This window comes from Elgaria multicarinata, chromosome 22 (genome assembly GCF_023053635.1).
Source record: "Elgaria multicarinata webbii isolate HBS135686 ecotype San Diego chromosome 22, rElgMul1.1.pri, whole genome shotgun sequence".
In the NCBI taxonomy this organism is placed as follows: domain Eukaryota; kingdom Metazoa; phylum Chordata; class Lepidosauria; order Squamata; family Anguidae; genus Elgaria; species Elgaria multicarinata.
In genome coordinates this window covers 2,909,158-2,922,252 of record NC_086192.1, presented here as the reverse complement: position 1 = coordinate 2,922,252, position 13,095 = coordinate 2,909,158, and the positions used below count along the sequence as shown (strand labels likewise).

At 48.3% G+C, this 13,095-nt stretch overlaps 1 protein-coding gene across 1 annotated transcript in view; it reads right to left on the bottom strand.

The window, feature by feature from the left end:
- Positions 1-12,273, bottom strand: part of ITGAE (integrin subunit alpha E) — a 36,958-nt gene extending 24,685 nt beyond the window's left edge. The window contains exons 1-10 of the mRNA XM_063146784.1: positions 12,255-12,273; positions 11,019-11,140; positions 9,005-9,156; positions 8,476-8,629; positions 7,867-8,017; positions 6,167-6,234; positions 5,558-5,690; positions 3,331-3,461; positions 1,200-1,340; positions 666-887 (exon numbers count right to left, since the gene is read on the bottom strand). Of these exons, the coding sequence (XP_063002854.1) occupies positions 666-887; positions 1,200-1,340; positions 3,331-3,461; positions 5,558-5,690; positions 6,167-6,234; positions 7,867-8,017; positions 8,476-8,629; positions 9,005-9,156; positions 11,019-11,140; positions 12,255-12,273 (1,293 nt within the window). The remainder of the gene's footprint in view (positions 1-665; positions 888-1,199; positions 1,341-3,330; positions 3,462-5,557; positions 5,691-6,166; positions 6,235-7,866; positions 8,018-8,475; positions 8,630-9,004; positions 9,157-11,018; positions 11,141-12,254) is intronic.
- Positions 12,274-13,095: the final 822 nt, after the last annotated feature.

The following is a 13,095-nucleotide window of genomic DNA, read 5'->3' as shown; positions in this document are numbered from 1 at the left end:
ACTTTTCATTGTAAAACCCCAATAAAGGTGGTACTGGAGAGCGGCACTCCGCAAAAACGATCTTGAGAAATAAAACGTAAACAAAATCAGGAGTAGCCAAGAGAAGGATTTGGGGGCACATTGGGGAATTGAAGAGGGACTCTAAAATTAAGCCCTTCTTGCACGCAAAAGTGAAGGGAGATCCCATTTTACTTTGGCAAGAAAAAGGGGGAAAAGGAGAGGCGTCTCAGCCATCAGAAGTCTGGCAAACGCTGGTCTAGTAGGCTGGTTACAAACGCTGGTTATCATAAAATGGAGGGGGGGGGCATTTTGTCCTTTGCCCCAGGCAGCAAAGTGTCAAAGTGTTTCATTTTATGAAACTGGACTTGGGAATTGAATCTTACCACAACCCTGGCAATGAGAAAGCGTCCTCCACTCCACCCCAAGGGCACCAGGCTAGCTTAGCGATGGCAGGGCAGGGCAGAGATCCACAGCTCTTCCCTCCTAGGGGTGGGGGGCACAGGTGGAACAACCGGGGGACATGCCAGTGCTGCCTGCCTGCCTGCCACGTCTCCCACCTGAGGACATTGCTCCACTCTGCCTTATAACAGGGCCAGTTAGTCTTTCTGTGTATGTGTGAGAGAGAGAGAGAGAGAGAGAGAGATGGTGGCACAAGGCTCTCCTACCTGGGAGAAGGAACTTCGGATCCCATCCTGGCCACCGTTAAAGATGTAAACGCTGCCGGAAGAGCCGGGGTTCAATTCGTGGCCTTCGAGCGGTGCGCCGATGGCGACGTCACTGAAACCATTGGCGTCAAAATCTCCGATGTCAGCCATGGCAAACCCAAACCGCGCAAAAGGGAATGCTGGGAGGCCCCTTAAGTGTCCTACTGGAGCGAACTGGTTAGTCTGGGGATGGGGGGAGAAGCGGAAAAAGCAGAAAAGATGAGTTCCAAGCAGTTTGTCCCTGTTGCCATCAGCACAGAATGCTTTAAACTGCTTGCTTGCTCTCCTTCCTTCTCCTCCTCAACCAAAAAAAGGCTCCTGCAATTGCTTACATTCTCTTCGTAAAACAAGGTTGTCCTTTGTTACAATCTAAAAAGGCCCGACACACAAGGATCAAGGGATGAGGAGGGAAAAGGAAAAAAAATCCCACTCAACCGTTTAGATTAACTCCGAATTTCAGCAAAGCATTTCGATAGATTACCAAAGGGCTATTACCTGCTTCTCCAGGTGATAAAGGTAAACCTTTCCTTCCTCTCCGTGTATGTGGAAAAACGGGGCTCCGACAAGGAGGTAATCTGTCCTCCCATCCTTGTTGATGTCCAACGTACAGAGTTCCGAGCCGTAGTAGGACCCAATCTGTGGTCAAAGGAAAGACAGGCAAAGAATCCTCAAACACAATCTCTCTCATCTTGGTGTCCACCCAGATGTCTTGGACTACAACTCCCATCAGTAATGGGAATAGTAGTCCCCAGATACCTAGCGGTATCAAGTTGGGGACTGAAGAAACGCCCGCGGGAAGTCTGCAGAACTCCATCCAAGATGCTGAAGGATTCCCTGTTTTCTTTCACATTTTTATTTTTATATGATCAATTTAAGTTGTTTTTTTTAATCTTGAGAGCTCAAGACAAACAACATTGAAGAAATACAATCGGATTTCCAGCAGGTATGGAAACAGCAGCAATTTAAAGCACCGTGTGCTTCCGCCGGGACAACAGCTCAAGGATCTCGCTTTTTCGTTGTTGTTTTTGAAAGCAAACAGAGACAAAGCAGGGTTCTAGTCCTTAAGACGGCAAGGGCAGCCTTGAAATCGAGTGGCAGAGCTCGGTCTTTGGATGTGTAGGGCTAGAGAGAACTGAACAGTACCTTCACAGGGCCGGGTTCCAAGTCCTGCTTCTTCCATCCCCTCAACCCTTGACTGGAGTAATGTCTTGCAGATTTAGCAAACCGATGCATATTTGCATAAATGACGCAGGTGACACCCGTCAGTTTTCCTTTGGGATACCTTGGAGCATCAAGGGCTTAAGTTTGCTTGTTTGTTTACACCAAACTGTGGACGGTTTACAAACCCGGAAAATTATACGGATCCGAGGTAGACGTGGGGAGCACCGAATGACTGCATTTCGGACCACTTGCCCAGTCAACGGGACATGTTCTGCTCTTACTACAGCCTCACCAAAATCTACTATGTCAGCAAAGTGCCACCTAATCTCACCGCCTCCGCCTGCATGCAAGACGTTTCACTTCGTGCGCCGCCACAAGCGTCAGCAACCTCAAGACGTTACAAACAGGCAGTGAAAAATCACCTTGAAAGGGCAGATGGCAGGAGGCGGAGGAACGTCATTGAACGACGCCCGTGTGCTTACGGGAGCCTGGATTTGACGGTGTATAAACGGCCCACGACAGCTTTCAGACACACACACCCCGTGTGCATTGCTGCTGCTTTCTGTAAGCACTCCCCATGTGATCTTATGGATAGAGCATTGGACCTGGGTTCAAATCCTCCCTCTCAGCCACTGAACTTACTAGTTGGCAATTCTCTCTCTCTCTCTCTCTCTCTCAGCCCAAACCTACCTCACAGGTTTGTTCTGAGGATTTAGATAGATCTATTTCTATTTTTCTATTTCTTGCATTTTATATCCCGCCTTTATTCCTCCAAGGCACCCAAGGAAGCATACGTCATCCTCCTCTCCATTTTATCCTCACCACAACAACCCTGTGAGGGAGGTTGGGCTGAGAGTCTGTGACTGGCCCAAAGTCACCCAGTGGGTTTCCATGGCTGAGTGGGGACTAGAACCCGGATCTCCCAACCCCCAGTCTGACACTTTAGCCACCAGGAAGAAGGAAGGCATAGATAGGTAGATAGATCTGTAAAGAGGAAGGCAGGAAGGCAGGCAGGAAGGCAGAGGCATAGAGATCTCTCTAGATAGATAAGAACATCAGAAGAGCCCTGCTGGATCAGCCCAAGGGTCCATCTAGCCCAGTGGCCAACCAGCTGTGGACCAGCGACCCACAAGCAGGATATGAGCACGGCAGCACCCTTTCGCCCATGTTCCTCACCAACTGGTGCACATAGGCCTACTGCCTCTTGATACTGGAAGTAGCATATACCCATGAGGACTAGTAGCTGCTGATGGTTTATTTGCCCAACCCCCTTTTAAAGCCCCTCCAAAGTGGTGGCCGTCACGGCATCTTGTGGCAGTGAGTTCCGTAGTTTGTGTGAAAAAGGTCCTTCGTTTTCTCTGTCCCGAATCTCCCCAACGTTTAGCTTCATGCGATGAACCCCTCAATGGTCTTACGGCAAATGGGGAGAACAGCCGAAGCCAACACACACACCCAAAACTCCTACCTGCTCGCCAGGCAGTCTTTGCTTTAAGTGAACGCCTTCGAACACCAGGACTGTCCCCGTCATGTTGCGCCGAGGGGCCCCTGCCACGATCAAAGGGCCCCGTGACGTCTTGACTGAGCCCACGCTGTAGCCTGGCATGGAACAGACCAGAAGCGGAAGGTACATGGGGTCAAAGAAAGACATTCACACATGAAGGACAACTCGTCAGATAATAACGGCTCATTTAACCTTTGTCTTCAGGGATGTCTTTAGCGTATCCTTTTTTTAATGGATGGCAGGGTTGTAAAACGTCGGCCCGGGTGCCAAATGCGGCCTGCCTGGAGACGCAATAAAACCCTCCAGGGGGTTGCAAATGGCCCCACATTGAAAAGGAGTGTTAATCTAGTACTAGTATACAAAGCCCTAAACAACTTGGGACCAGGATACCCGAGAGAGCGCCTTCTCTCTTACAGACCTGCCTGGTCACTGAGGGCATTGGAGGGCATGCTCCCGGCGGTCCCACATGGACCTTTGGCCCGGCTGGAGTCCACCAGGAGAAGAGCCTTTAGTGTGGTGGCCCGTCCTCTTTGGAACTCCCTGCCCCTGACCCCTGGAGGTCAGGCAGGCACCAACACTAGACTTGTTTCTGTCATCTCCTGAAAACAACTCTGTTCCAGGAAGCCTTCCTCAACTGACCAGCCACTGATTTTATTGGTGCTTTGTTAAATTGAACAACTTTAATTTGCTATTTTTATCTTCTTTCTCTTTCACTGTTTTATTCCTATATGCTGCACTCCGGAATCTATTTTAGATATGGAGCGGTATATAAATATTGTAAATCATCATCAACATCATCTGGTACTAAAAGGGTTAAATAATGTTGCTAGTGAAAGATGGAAGGGGCAACTTCAAATTGAAGATGGCCAATTGGATGCAGAATGTTGGAACGGTTTTGGAAAGACCGTGAAGAAGACCTCCTAAAAGATCCCAGGCTCATACTTTGCGTAATTTGATCCCAAACCATTTTATTATTATTATTATTATTATTATTATTATTATTATTATTATTATTATTTATTTATTTATATAGCACCATCAATGTACATGGTGCTGTACAGATTACACAGTAAATAGCAAGACCCTGCCGCATAGGCTTACAATCTAATAAAGTTGTAGTAAACAATAAGGAGGGAAAGAGAATGCAAACAGGCACAGGGAAGTGTAAACAGGCACCGGGTAGGGTGAAGCTAACAGTATAGAGTCAGAACAAACTCAATATTTAAGATTTGAAAGGTAGTGTCAGTGCTTTGCTGATACCAATATTTTGCGGATCAGGCTGGTACTAGCTTCCAAATCACGTGAGGTACTGGTTCCTCTCTATTCGGCACTGGTTAGGCCTCATCTAGAGTATTGCGTCCAATTCTGGGCTCCACAATTCAAGAAGGACACAGACAAGCTGGATCGTGTTCAGAGGAGGGCAACCAGGATGATCAGGGGTCTGGAAACAAAGCTCTATGAAGAGAGACTGAAAGAACTGGGCAGGTTTAGCCTGGAGAAGAGAAGACTGAGGGGAGACATGAGAGCACTCTTCAAATACTTAAAAGGTTGTCACACGGCCAGGATCTCTTCTCAATCCTCCCAGAGTGCAGGACATGGAATAACAGGCTCAAGTTAAAGGAAGCCAGATTCTGGCTGGACATCAGGAAAAACTTCCTGAGTGTTAGAGCAGTACGACAATGCAATCAGTGACCTAGGGAGGTTGTGGGCTCTCCCACACTAGAGGCATTCAAGAGGCAGCTGGACAACCATCTGTCAGGGATGCTTTAGGGTGGATTCCTGCATTGAGCAGGGGGTTGGACTCAATGGCCTTGTAGGCCCCTTCCAACTCTGCTATTCTATGATATGATTCGATGATTCGGTTTAAGGCAGATTGCAGTGTTCCTAAACTTGTACCACTTGGAGAAGAGAGGTGAATATAATGGCAGAGGTGCCGGAATGAAACTGGAAACGATCCCAAAGATAAATTCTAATCTATGAGGATAAACGGCCTTGCCAGCAACAAAGCCCCGAAACAAATTGACAACATCTTTATGTCCTTCTTTCTGGCCGAAGGTTGTATTGATCTGTTTGTTTTCATGCTCTCGATGGATCGTGCCGCCCCCGGAAGAAACCATCCATCCAAAGCGAAAGCTGTTCAGGACAAAGGGCTGGAGAATGACGGCCTTTTGGCCTGCGGCCACGCAGTTACCTAGATAACCGTTTCGGGCGTCCGTCTCCTCCTTCGATTCGTTCAAGAAAACCGCGACTCCGCTTGCTACGTCGTATCGAAGGACGCCTCCGGACCAGTCGAAGGCCCCCACGGCGCCAAACAGAATATAGTTCTGAAGAGGCAAGAACGAAGCCCAGGCTAAGTCAGGGTAAGTCTTCTAACCCTAAATAAAAATGCCGGGGAGGATGGGAACTGTCGTTCAACGCATCTCACGGTTCCGCTTCGGGGTTGTTCAGAGCAGGGCATTTCGCGTGGTGGCACCCGCTCTGTTGAATTACCTTCCCCCTGAGAGTAGACCTGCACCAACAATTCTGATTTTTAGGCACCCATCGGAGACATATCTGTTATTGCCTTGTTTGCAACTTTTATCTGCCGCTCCAGATCGAAACTGATTCCGGAGCGGTGAACAGGAACAGATGAAAAGGATAAAACACCACATTAAAAGCGGTTTTGTGATCACAGAAACCATCAGGTTTTAGAAAGAGGTTCCACACCTTGGACACCTCCTTTAGAGTTGTGGCTGGTTCTGACTGAAACCCAGAGCGGATTCACTGCCCCACGGACGACGTCAACTAGGAGACCACTCACCTCATCCAAGAGGTGGACACTGAAGCCGCTTTGAGCCAGCTCAAATTCCAGGATGTCGCCGGCCGTACCTGAGGGTCAGAGGAAGAACAGGAGAGAGATTGCTTCAGGAGGGACCATAGCTCAGGGGTACAGCAGATGTGCTGTAGGTCCAAGGTTCGACTTTGGGCCTCACTGCTTAAAAAGGATCAGCTGATGGGAAAACCCCCGGAGTATCACCGGCAGCCAGTGTAAATACCGTCCTAGATAAGGACCTGCCCAGACCCTAAGATCATCCTCTGGGGTCCTTCTCTGTGATCCCCTGCCAAATGGAGTGAGGCAGGTGGCTACCAGAAGGAGGGCCTTCTCTGCTGTGGCACCCCAGCTGCGGAATGAGCTCCCCAGAGAGCTTTGCCTGGCGCCTGCGTTGTGCTCCTTTTGGTGCCAGAAGACCTTTTTATTTCCCCCAGTATTTTAGCATTTGAACATCCTTGTCTTTTAGCTCCGCTGTTTTCATTCTGCATTTTAAATTTCTGCATTGCTGCTCGGGTTTTATCCTGGCTGTACTTTGATATTGAGCTTTATCACACCAGCGTTATACTGTGCCATCACTGTGAATTGCATGCAAAGGACTCAGACGTTTTCCACCTTATAATCTGCTTTGATTGTGAAGCACTCCCAGGCATCCTGCCTTAATTGTGCAATAAAGCCAAAAGATTTGCCGTATTTAGCCCCTACTTTTTGACCGTATCTTCCGAGCCGCCACTGGGGCACAGGAGCAGGATTTTAAACAAATGCTTACATCTGCGTAAGCTTTAAAGATAAAGGCACCAAAATTGGCACAGTAATAGATATTAGGGAGAGCTTTAAGCATACCAAATTTGAATTGGATTGGGTCATCTGTTGATTTTTTAATGATTTTTTTACATTTCCCTCCTTAAACTCACTTCCTGGTTTGCAAAGGATTGCAGTCTCCTGGTAGCAAAAACAAAAACTACCGCGAAAGAACTGAGGGAAGCATGTATGTGGGATGAACCTCGCAGTGGCTCATCATGCAATATAAGTTTCCACATTTTATATTTTAATTGTACTTTAAAGTTTTAATTTTTGCAAACAGCTCAGAGAGAGTTTCGGCTGTAGGGTGGTACAGAAATGAAATGGATGAATACATAGATAGATAGATGGATGGATGGATCGATATCAATCCCAGTTAAAAGGTGACAGAAAAGGCCTTTTTCTCTTCTGGAGACCCTGGAGAGATGCTGACAGTCAAAAAAGACAATCCTAGGCAGGAGGGAGACATTGGCAGACCTGACAGAAAGGAGTCGTTGGGAGAAGAGCCTCAACCAGTGAGGCTGAAACTCAGGCCTGGGGGTCCCAATCCAGTCCTTTGGGGGGCAGTCCTCAGAATGCCCCGCCCCTTTCCCTGGCTCCGCCCCTTTCTCCCAACTACCAATTGTGCTGCTTCCCCCTCTTCTAAAATTGGGGAAATGCCTCTCCTAAGGTATCGTCACTGGCATTCAGAGTTAAGTTTGAATACCTTTATTGAATAAGTCTTCTGACCATCTCAAAAAAGAGTTCAGTTTAAATAGGTGGGACTTTGGGGACTTTTGTCCCCGCCCCTTTCCCAATGGCTCCACCCACCAGAGGAATGCAGCCCCTGAGACGGTGGCTCCCCCAGCCTGAAAAGACACCCCCAATGTCCCTTTGCCCTCCTTCCTTACCTTCTATGCCGATAATTTTCTGCTGCAGCGTGGAAAGAAGCACGTTCAGAGCCGAATAGTTGGTCACTCGGAAGAGATGTCGGTCGTCCGGATCCGAGGCGATCAAGCGCAGCTCCTCGAGGGCTTTTGGTTTGTTGAATGCCTCCCCAACCTAGTGGGAACGCCCCGGTAAATAATAAGAAGAGGCAGATCTTGACGGCCTGCTGTTTATCGAACACGGCCACCATACATGGCGAATGAACATGGGAGCGCAGAAGCCAAACAGACACGTTCCTGCCTTAATGAGCACAGGGATAATCTATATTTTTCTCTTTCTCTAACCACTTTGCCTCCTAGGAAAACCAGTGTTCCTGTGAGCTGCCAGCATGGCAGCCATTTTGTGCATGGGCAAGCCCCACCCTCCATGGCAGCCATTTTGTTAGAGCGCCCATGACATTATCAAAATTCCACAGGTGCCCGCTGACCCAAACATTGGGGGGGGGACCCCTGCCATGAATTGCCCTGCACTTCTCCTCCTCCACTAGAGAAACCTCTTTCTTTCTTTCTTTCTTTCTTTCTTTCTTTCTTTCTTTCTTTCTTTTAAGAACCCTGGCAGAATTCAGCCCTTACCCCGATGGCGTAACGCTCGATGCCCGCCATGCTGGACGAATGGATCACCGCTTCTAATGTCAAATTGTCCAATAATATCTCCCCATCCGTCAACACGACAATGATCTTGACAGCTTTCTTGTGGGACCCATAGTTCGGGTTGAAGATAGAATCTCTGTAGTAGATAAGAACAGTCCGGTTTGCAAAATATCCTCTGGAGGTTACAGGGAACCAGACACTACATTTTAGGTTGGTGCCTTTTCAGTGTTGGCATCCCACTGGTGAAAGGCTCTCCCTGCGGAGGCTCACGGCTAGCAAATACGATATGATCTTTCCAGCTTTTTCTTCCCCCAAGCATTTAAAGGACTGTTTCGAATGCTTTCAGTCTTTTATTCTGTTGCTGGTTTTGATTTGGTTTTTGGTGTTGAGATGATTTTCTCTTGGCTTTATTTTGGGCTGTTTTTAATTCTTTGTTGTTTTGCTTTTTGCGCTGCGTTCCCCCCACCTCCTGCCTCAGGCATTGAGCGTATTGTTTCATTTCACAACTCACAGGACATGTTGGATGGCAGACGCCGTCCGGGTGACGCTGCACACTTGCGTAACGCCCGGCACTTTCTCCAAGGCGGGGCCATCTTTCCTGCCGTCCCGCAGGTCAAATTCCGTTTTGATGATGTTTCCGTATTGGACCAAGGCAAAAACACACTGGAACGAAAGGAAACGGCGTGAACAAGAGGGAAGGGACAGCGGCCTATATGACGATGTGTCAAGAAATAGTTGAGCTGCTGTGATTGGTTGAGCTACTGTGATATCACAGCAGGGAAGGGGCGGGCAAAATTTTCTCTAGCTGCTATTGACTGGACTCTTTCAGAGGAAGAAGCATGCCAAACAAATTCAGGAAATTATTATTAATTATTATTATTATTATTATTTAGTTAGTTCTTACTTGCCTCTTCCTTTGGATCGAAGCGTGGAACAATGTTAGTACAACAACACAATATAAACCAAATACATAAAAAATAATTAAAAGACCAGGGGAAAAGAAGCCCTGGAAACTGGAGAAGTGGACACTATGAATGTAGTGGGCCAAAGAAATAGTTGAAGATGGTTTGCCCCACGCAGGCGACAGAGGAGACTATTTGGTTTTCTGCTGCTCCAGATGTCCCAGCAGGCACAACTGTCAAAATAAAATTCAGCCAATGTGCTGCCAGGTGTAGAATCGCCGGCAAAAGTGGAAGAAGTCCAGAGGTAGAATCATAGAATAGCAGAGTTGGAAGGAACCTACAAGGCCATCGAGTCCAACCCCCTGCCCATCCTACTTGGATGGCCGATTCCAGAAGGTGGTGCTGGGGGATTATTGCTCTGTGCCGTGGCTCCTAAGCCATGGGGTTCCGCAGGGCTCTATCTTATCCCCTATGCTGTTTAACATATACATGAAGCCGCTGGGGGAGGTTATCTGGAGATGTGGACTGAGGTGTCATCAATATGCGGATGATACCCAGCTCTACCTTTCCTTTTCATCAAACCCAGGTGAGGCAGTGGCTGTTCTGAACCCGTGCCTGGGCACGGTAATGGACTGGATGAGGGCTAACAAACTGAGACTCAATTCAGACAAGACGGAGGTACTGTTAGTGGGTGATTCATCTGTCCGGCGAGGTGATGTTTGCCCTGTCCTGGACGGGGTTGCACTCTCCCTAAAGAATCAGGTCTGTAGTTTGGGGGTGCTCTTGGATCCAGAACTGTCACTTGAGGTACAGGTGAACTCAGTGGCAAAGAGCACCTTTTATCGCTCAGGCTGATTTACCAACTACGCCCTTATCTGGATAGAGATAGCCTAGCTACAGTGATCCACGCTCTGATAACCTCTCGTTTGGATTACTGCAATGCGTTATACATGGGGCTGCCTTTGAAAACGGTCCGGAAGCTTCAGCTGGTACAAAACAGGGCAGCCCGTTTACTAACAGGGACTGGCCGGCGAGATCACATTACGCCAGTCCTTTTACAACTTCATTGGCTGCCAGTTCAGGTCCTGGCCCGATTCAAAGTGCTGGTATTGACATTTAAAGCCCTAAACGGTTTGGGGCCAGGTTATTTGAAGGAACGCCTCCTCCCATATGTACCTGCCTGGACCTTAAGATCATCTACAGGGGCCCTTCTCCGTGAGCCCCTGCCAAAGGAAGTGAGGCAGGTGGCTACTAGGAGGAGGGCTTTCTCTGCTGTGGCACCCCGGCTGTGGAATGAGCTCCCCAGAGATGTCCGCCTGGCGCCTACACTGTACTCCTTTCTTCGCCAGCTGAAGACCTTTTTATTCTCTCAGTATTTTAACACTTAATTTTAACTAAATTTAAATCTTACTGTTCTAACTCTGTATTTTAATCTTATATCAATTTTGCTGTGTGGTTTTATTGTGGTTGTGCTTTTTATACTGTATTTTGTATTTGTGCTTTTAACATGTTGGTTGTTTTATTATGGTTTTAATTTTTGTGAACTGCCCAGAGAGCTTCGGCTATTGGGCAGTATAAAAATGTAATAAATAAAATAAAATAAAAATAAAATAAAGAAGTCACCTCAAAACACTTATCGTAGAAGGTCTTCATCATGTCGTAGATGAACTTCTTGGCCCGTTCGAAGTCCGGAGGGTCGATGCTCCCGGATCCGTCCAAGACGATAGCGATTTCGGTCCGCAGGTCTGCAAGGGACGAAGTGGGGAAAAGAACCAGACCATAAAAGAGAGGTTTCATCTCTTGGAGCTCAGAACCTCCATGTTTGCCTCGCATTTAGCTTCTTGGCCAAATTGCTTTTCTTTTAGTCTCCCCGGTTTGCCTTCTGGGAAATGAGCATTTTGTGACTGTCTGCAGCCACTGTGGCAGCCGTTTTGTGAATGGAAAACACACACTCACACAGCAGCCATTTTGTGAGAGCCCCCACGGCACTCTCTCAAGAATTCCAAATGCACCCACTGACCCCCAAAAAGTTGTCATAGTAACAGTACTCTACTACAGATTTCGACAAGGTTTCCTCCAGATGTTTTGGACTACAAGCCCCATCAAGCCAACATGGCCACCTGGAAGGCACCAGTTTGGGGACAGCTACTCTAGTGTAACTAAGTCTCTGTCTTCTCCTGTTTTCCTATGGCTCCATTTCCCTTCTGTCTGTTTTTAGCTTGTAAACCCCGTTCTTTGTGAAGTCCATCGGATGCATTGTGTGTTTTTTTACTAAAACCTTTGAGTTCCACCAAAATAGGGATTCGTGGGGCGGAGCCAGGTGCAAAAGATGGCAGACTAAGAGGTGGAACAAATCGCCCATGCCACTCCATGAGCTGGATACTGGGACGGCCAACATATCCAAGCATCTGAAATCCACCTCCGAGCAGGGCCGGCGCTGCCATAGAGACAACTCAGGCGGCGGCCTAGAGCACCAAGCAAACAAGGGCGCTGAATGACGCACCTGGAAGCTGCTCTCCTAGAGCGGCTTCCGGGCGCGCTGTTCCAAAGCTGCCGCCCCCCAACCCCAGCGTCCTGGCTTTGAAGCCAGGAGCGGGCGCGGGGCGGAGGCTTCAGTATGGCGCGCCAGGAAGACACTTCCAGGCGCGCCGCTTCGAAGCCTCCGCCCCAACCCCCAACCCCAGCGTCCCGGCTTCAAAGCTGGGAGCGGGCGCGCGCGCACACGGGGGGGGGGGGGCAGGGTGGAGGTTTCAGAACATGCCTGCCTAAGGTGCGATATAGTCTGTCTCTGGCCTTGCCTCCGAGCAGCTATGGAGGAGGGATTCTAAAATCATTTTGCAGTTTTGCAACTGAGCTCACATTCCTTCTGCACAAACATCCCCTCCTAGCTTTCCTCTGGAGGCTTTCTGATTTCCAGCGGCACAACTGAGACGGGGAAGGAAAAGCTGTTTTGTGGTCACTATAGTTTTGTAGTTGCTTTTAACTACTGGGGTTAGAAAACCTTGGCCAATCCTGCAGAAAAAACAACACAGAGACCTACTGGTTGTTCTTAATCTACTTTCTGCTTGCCCCGACTTACAGAATTCCTCTTCTTCTTCCTCCTCTTCTTCTGTGCAGTTGTTGTTGTTAGAGTTACGGATTTCGTAGTCAGTCCCAGATCTTCCATCTGTAGAATCTTTTATTGTACGAAAAAGAATGAGAACGAGAAACGTGACACGTGCCTCGCTCTGCAAAGCAGCGGGGTGCAAGGCTGACCCAGTTCTTGCAATGTTGGGCCTAGGTGGAGGCCTGTGGCTGAAACACTCTGATAGAGAGCCAAAGTCCACCGCTTCCAGGTCAGGTCCCCAGGGAGACAGCCAGCACCCCAAAACACAGTTAGCTCCCTGAATCCAAAAACCCTGTGTCTCTCATAGGCGTGCGCAAGGGGTGTGTTGGGTGTGCCCAGGCACACCCTAATGTCTCAAGAAATAATGTTTCTCTGCTGGGAGCCACATTTCAAAGAGGCCAGGAGGAGGGAACACGAAGGCTAATATCGCCTCATAAGACCCTCCCCCAGCCAGTGTCACCAATGCCAGGGATTGAGAAATGTCTCCTCATTCACACACCCCTTCACCTGCAACAGCCCTCTGAATGTGGAGTAGAGCATCAATGGAACAGTGTTTAATAAATAAATGAATAAAAATAATGAGTCAAATAAATG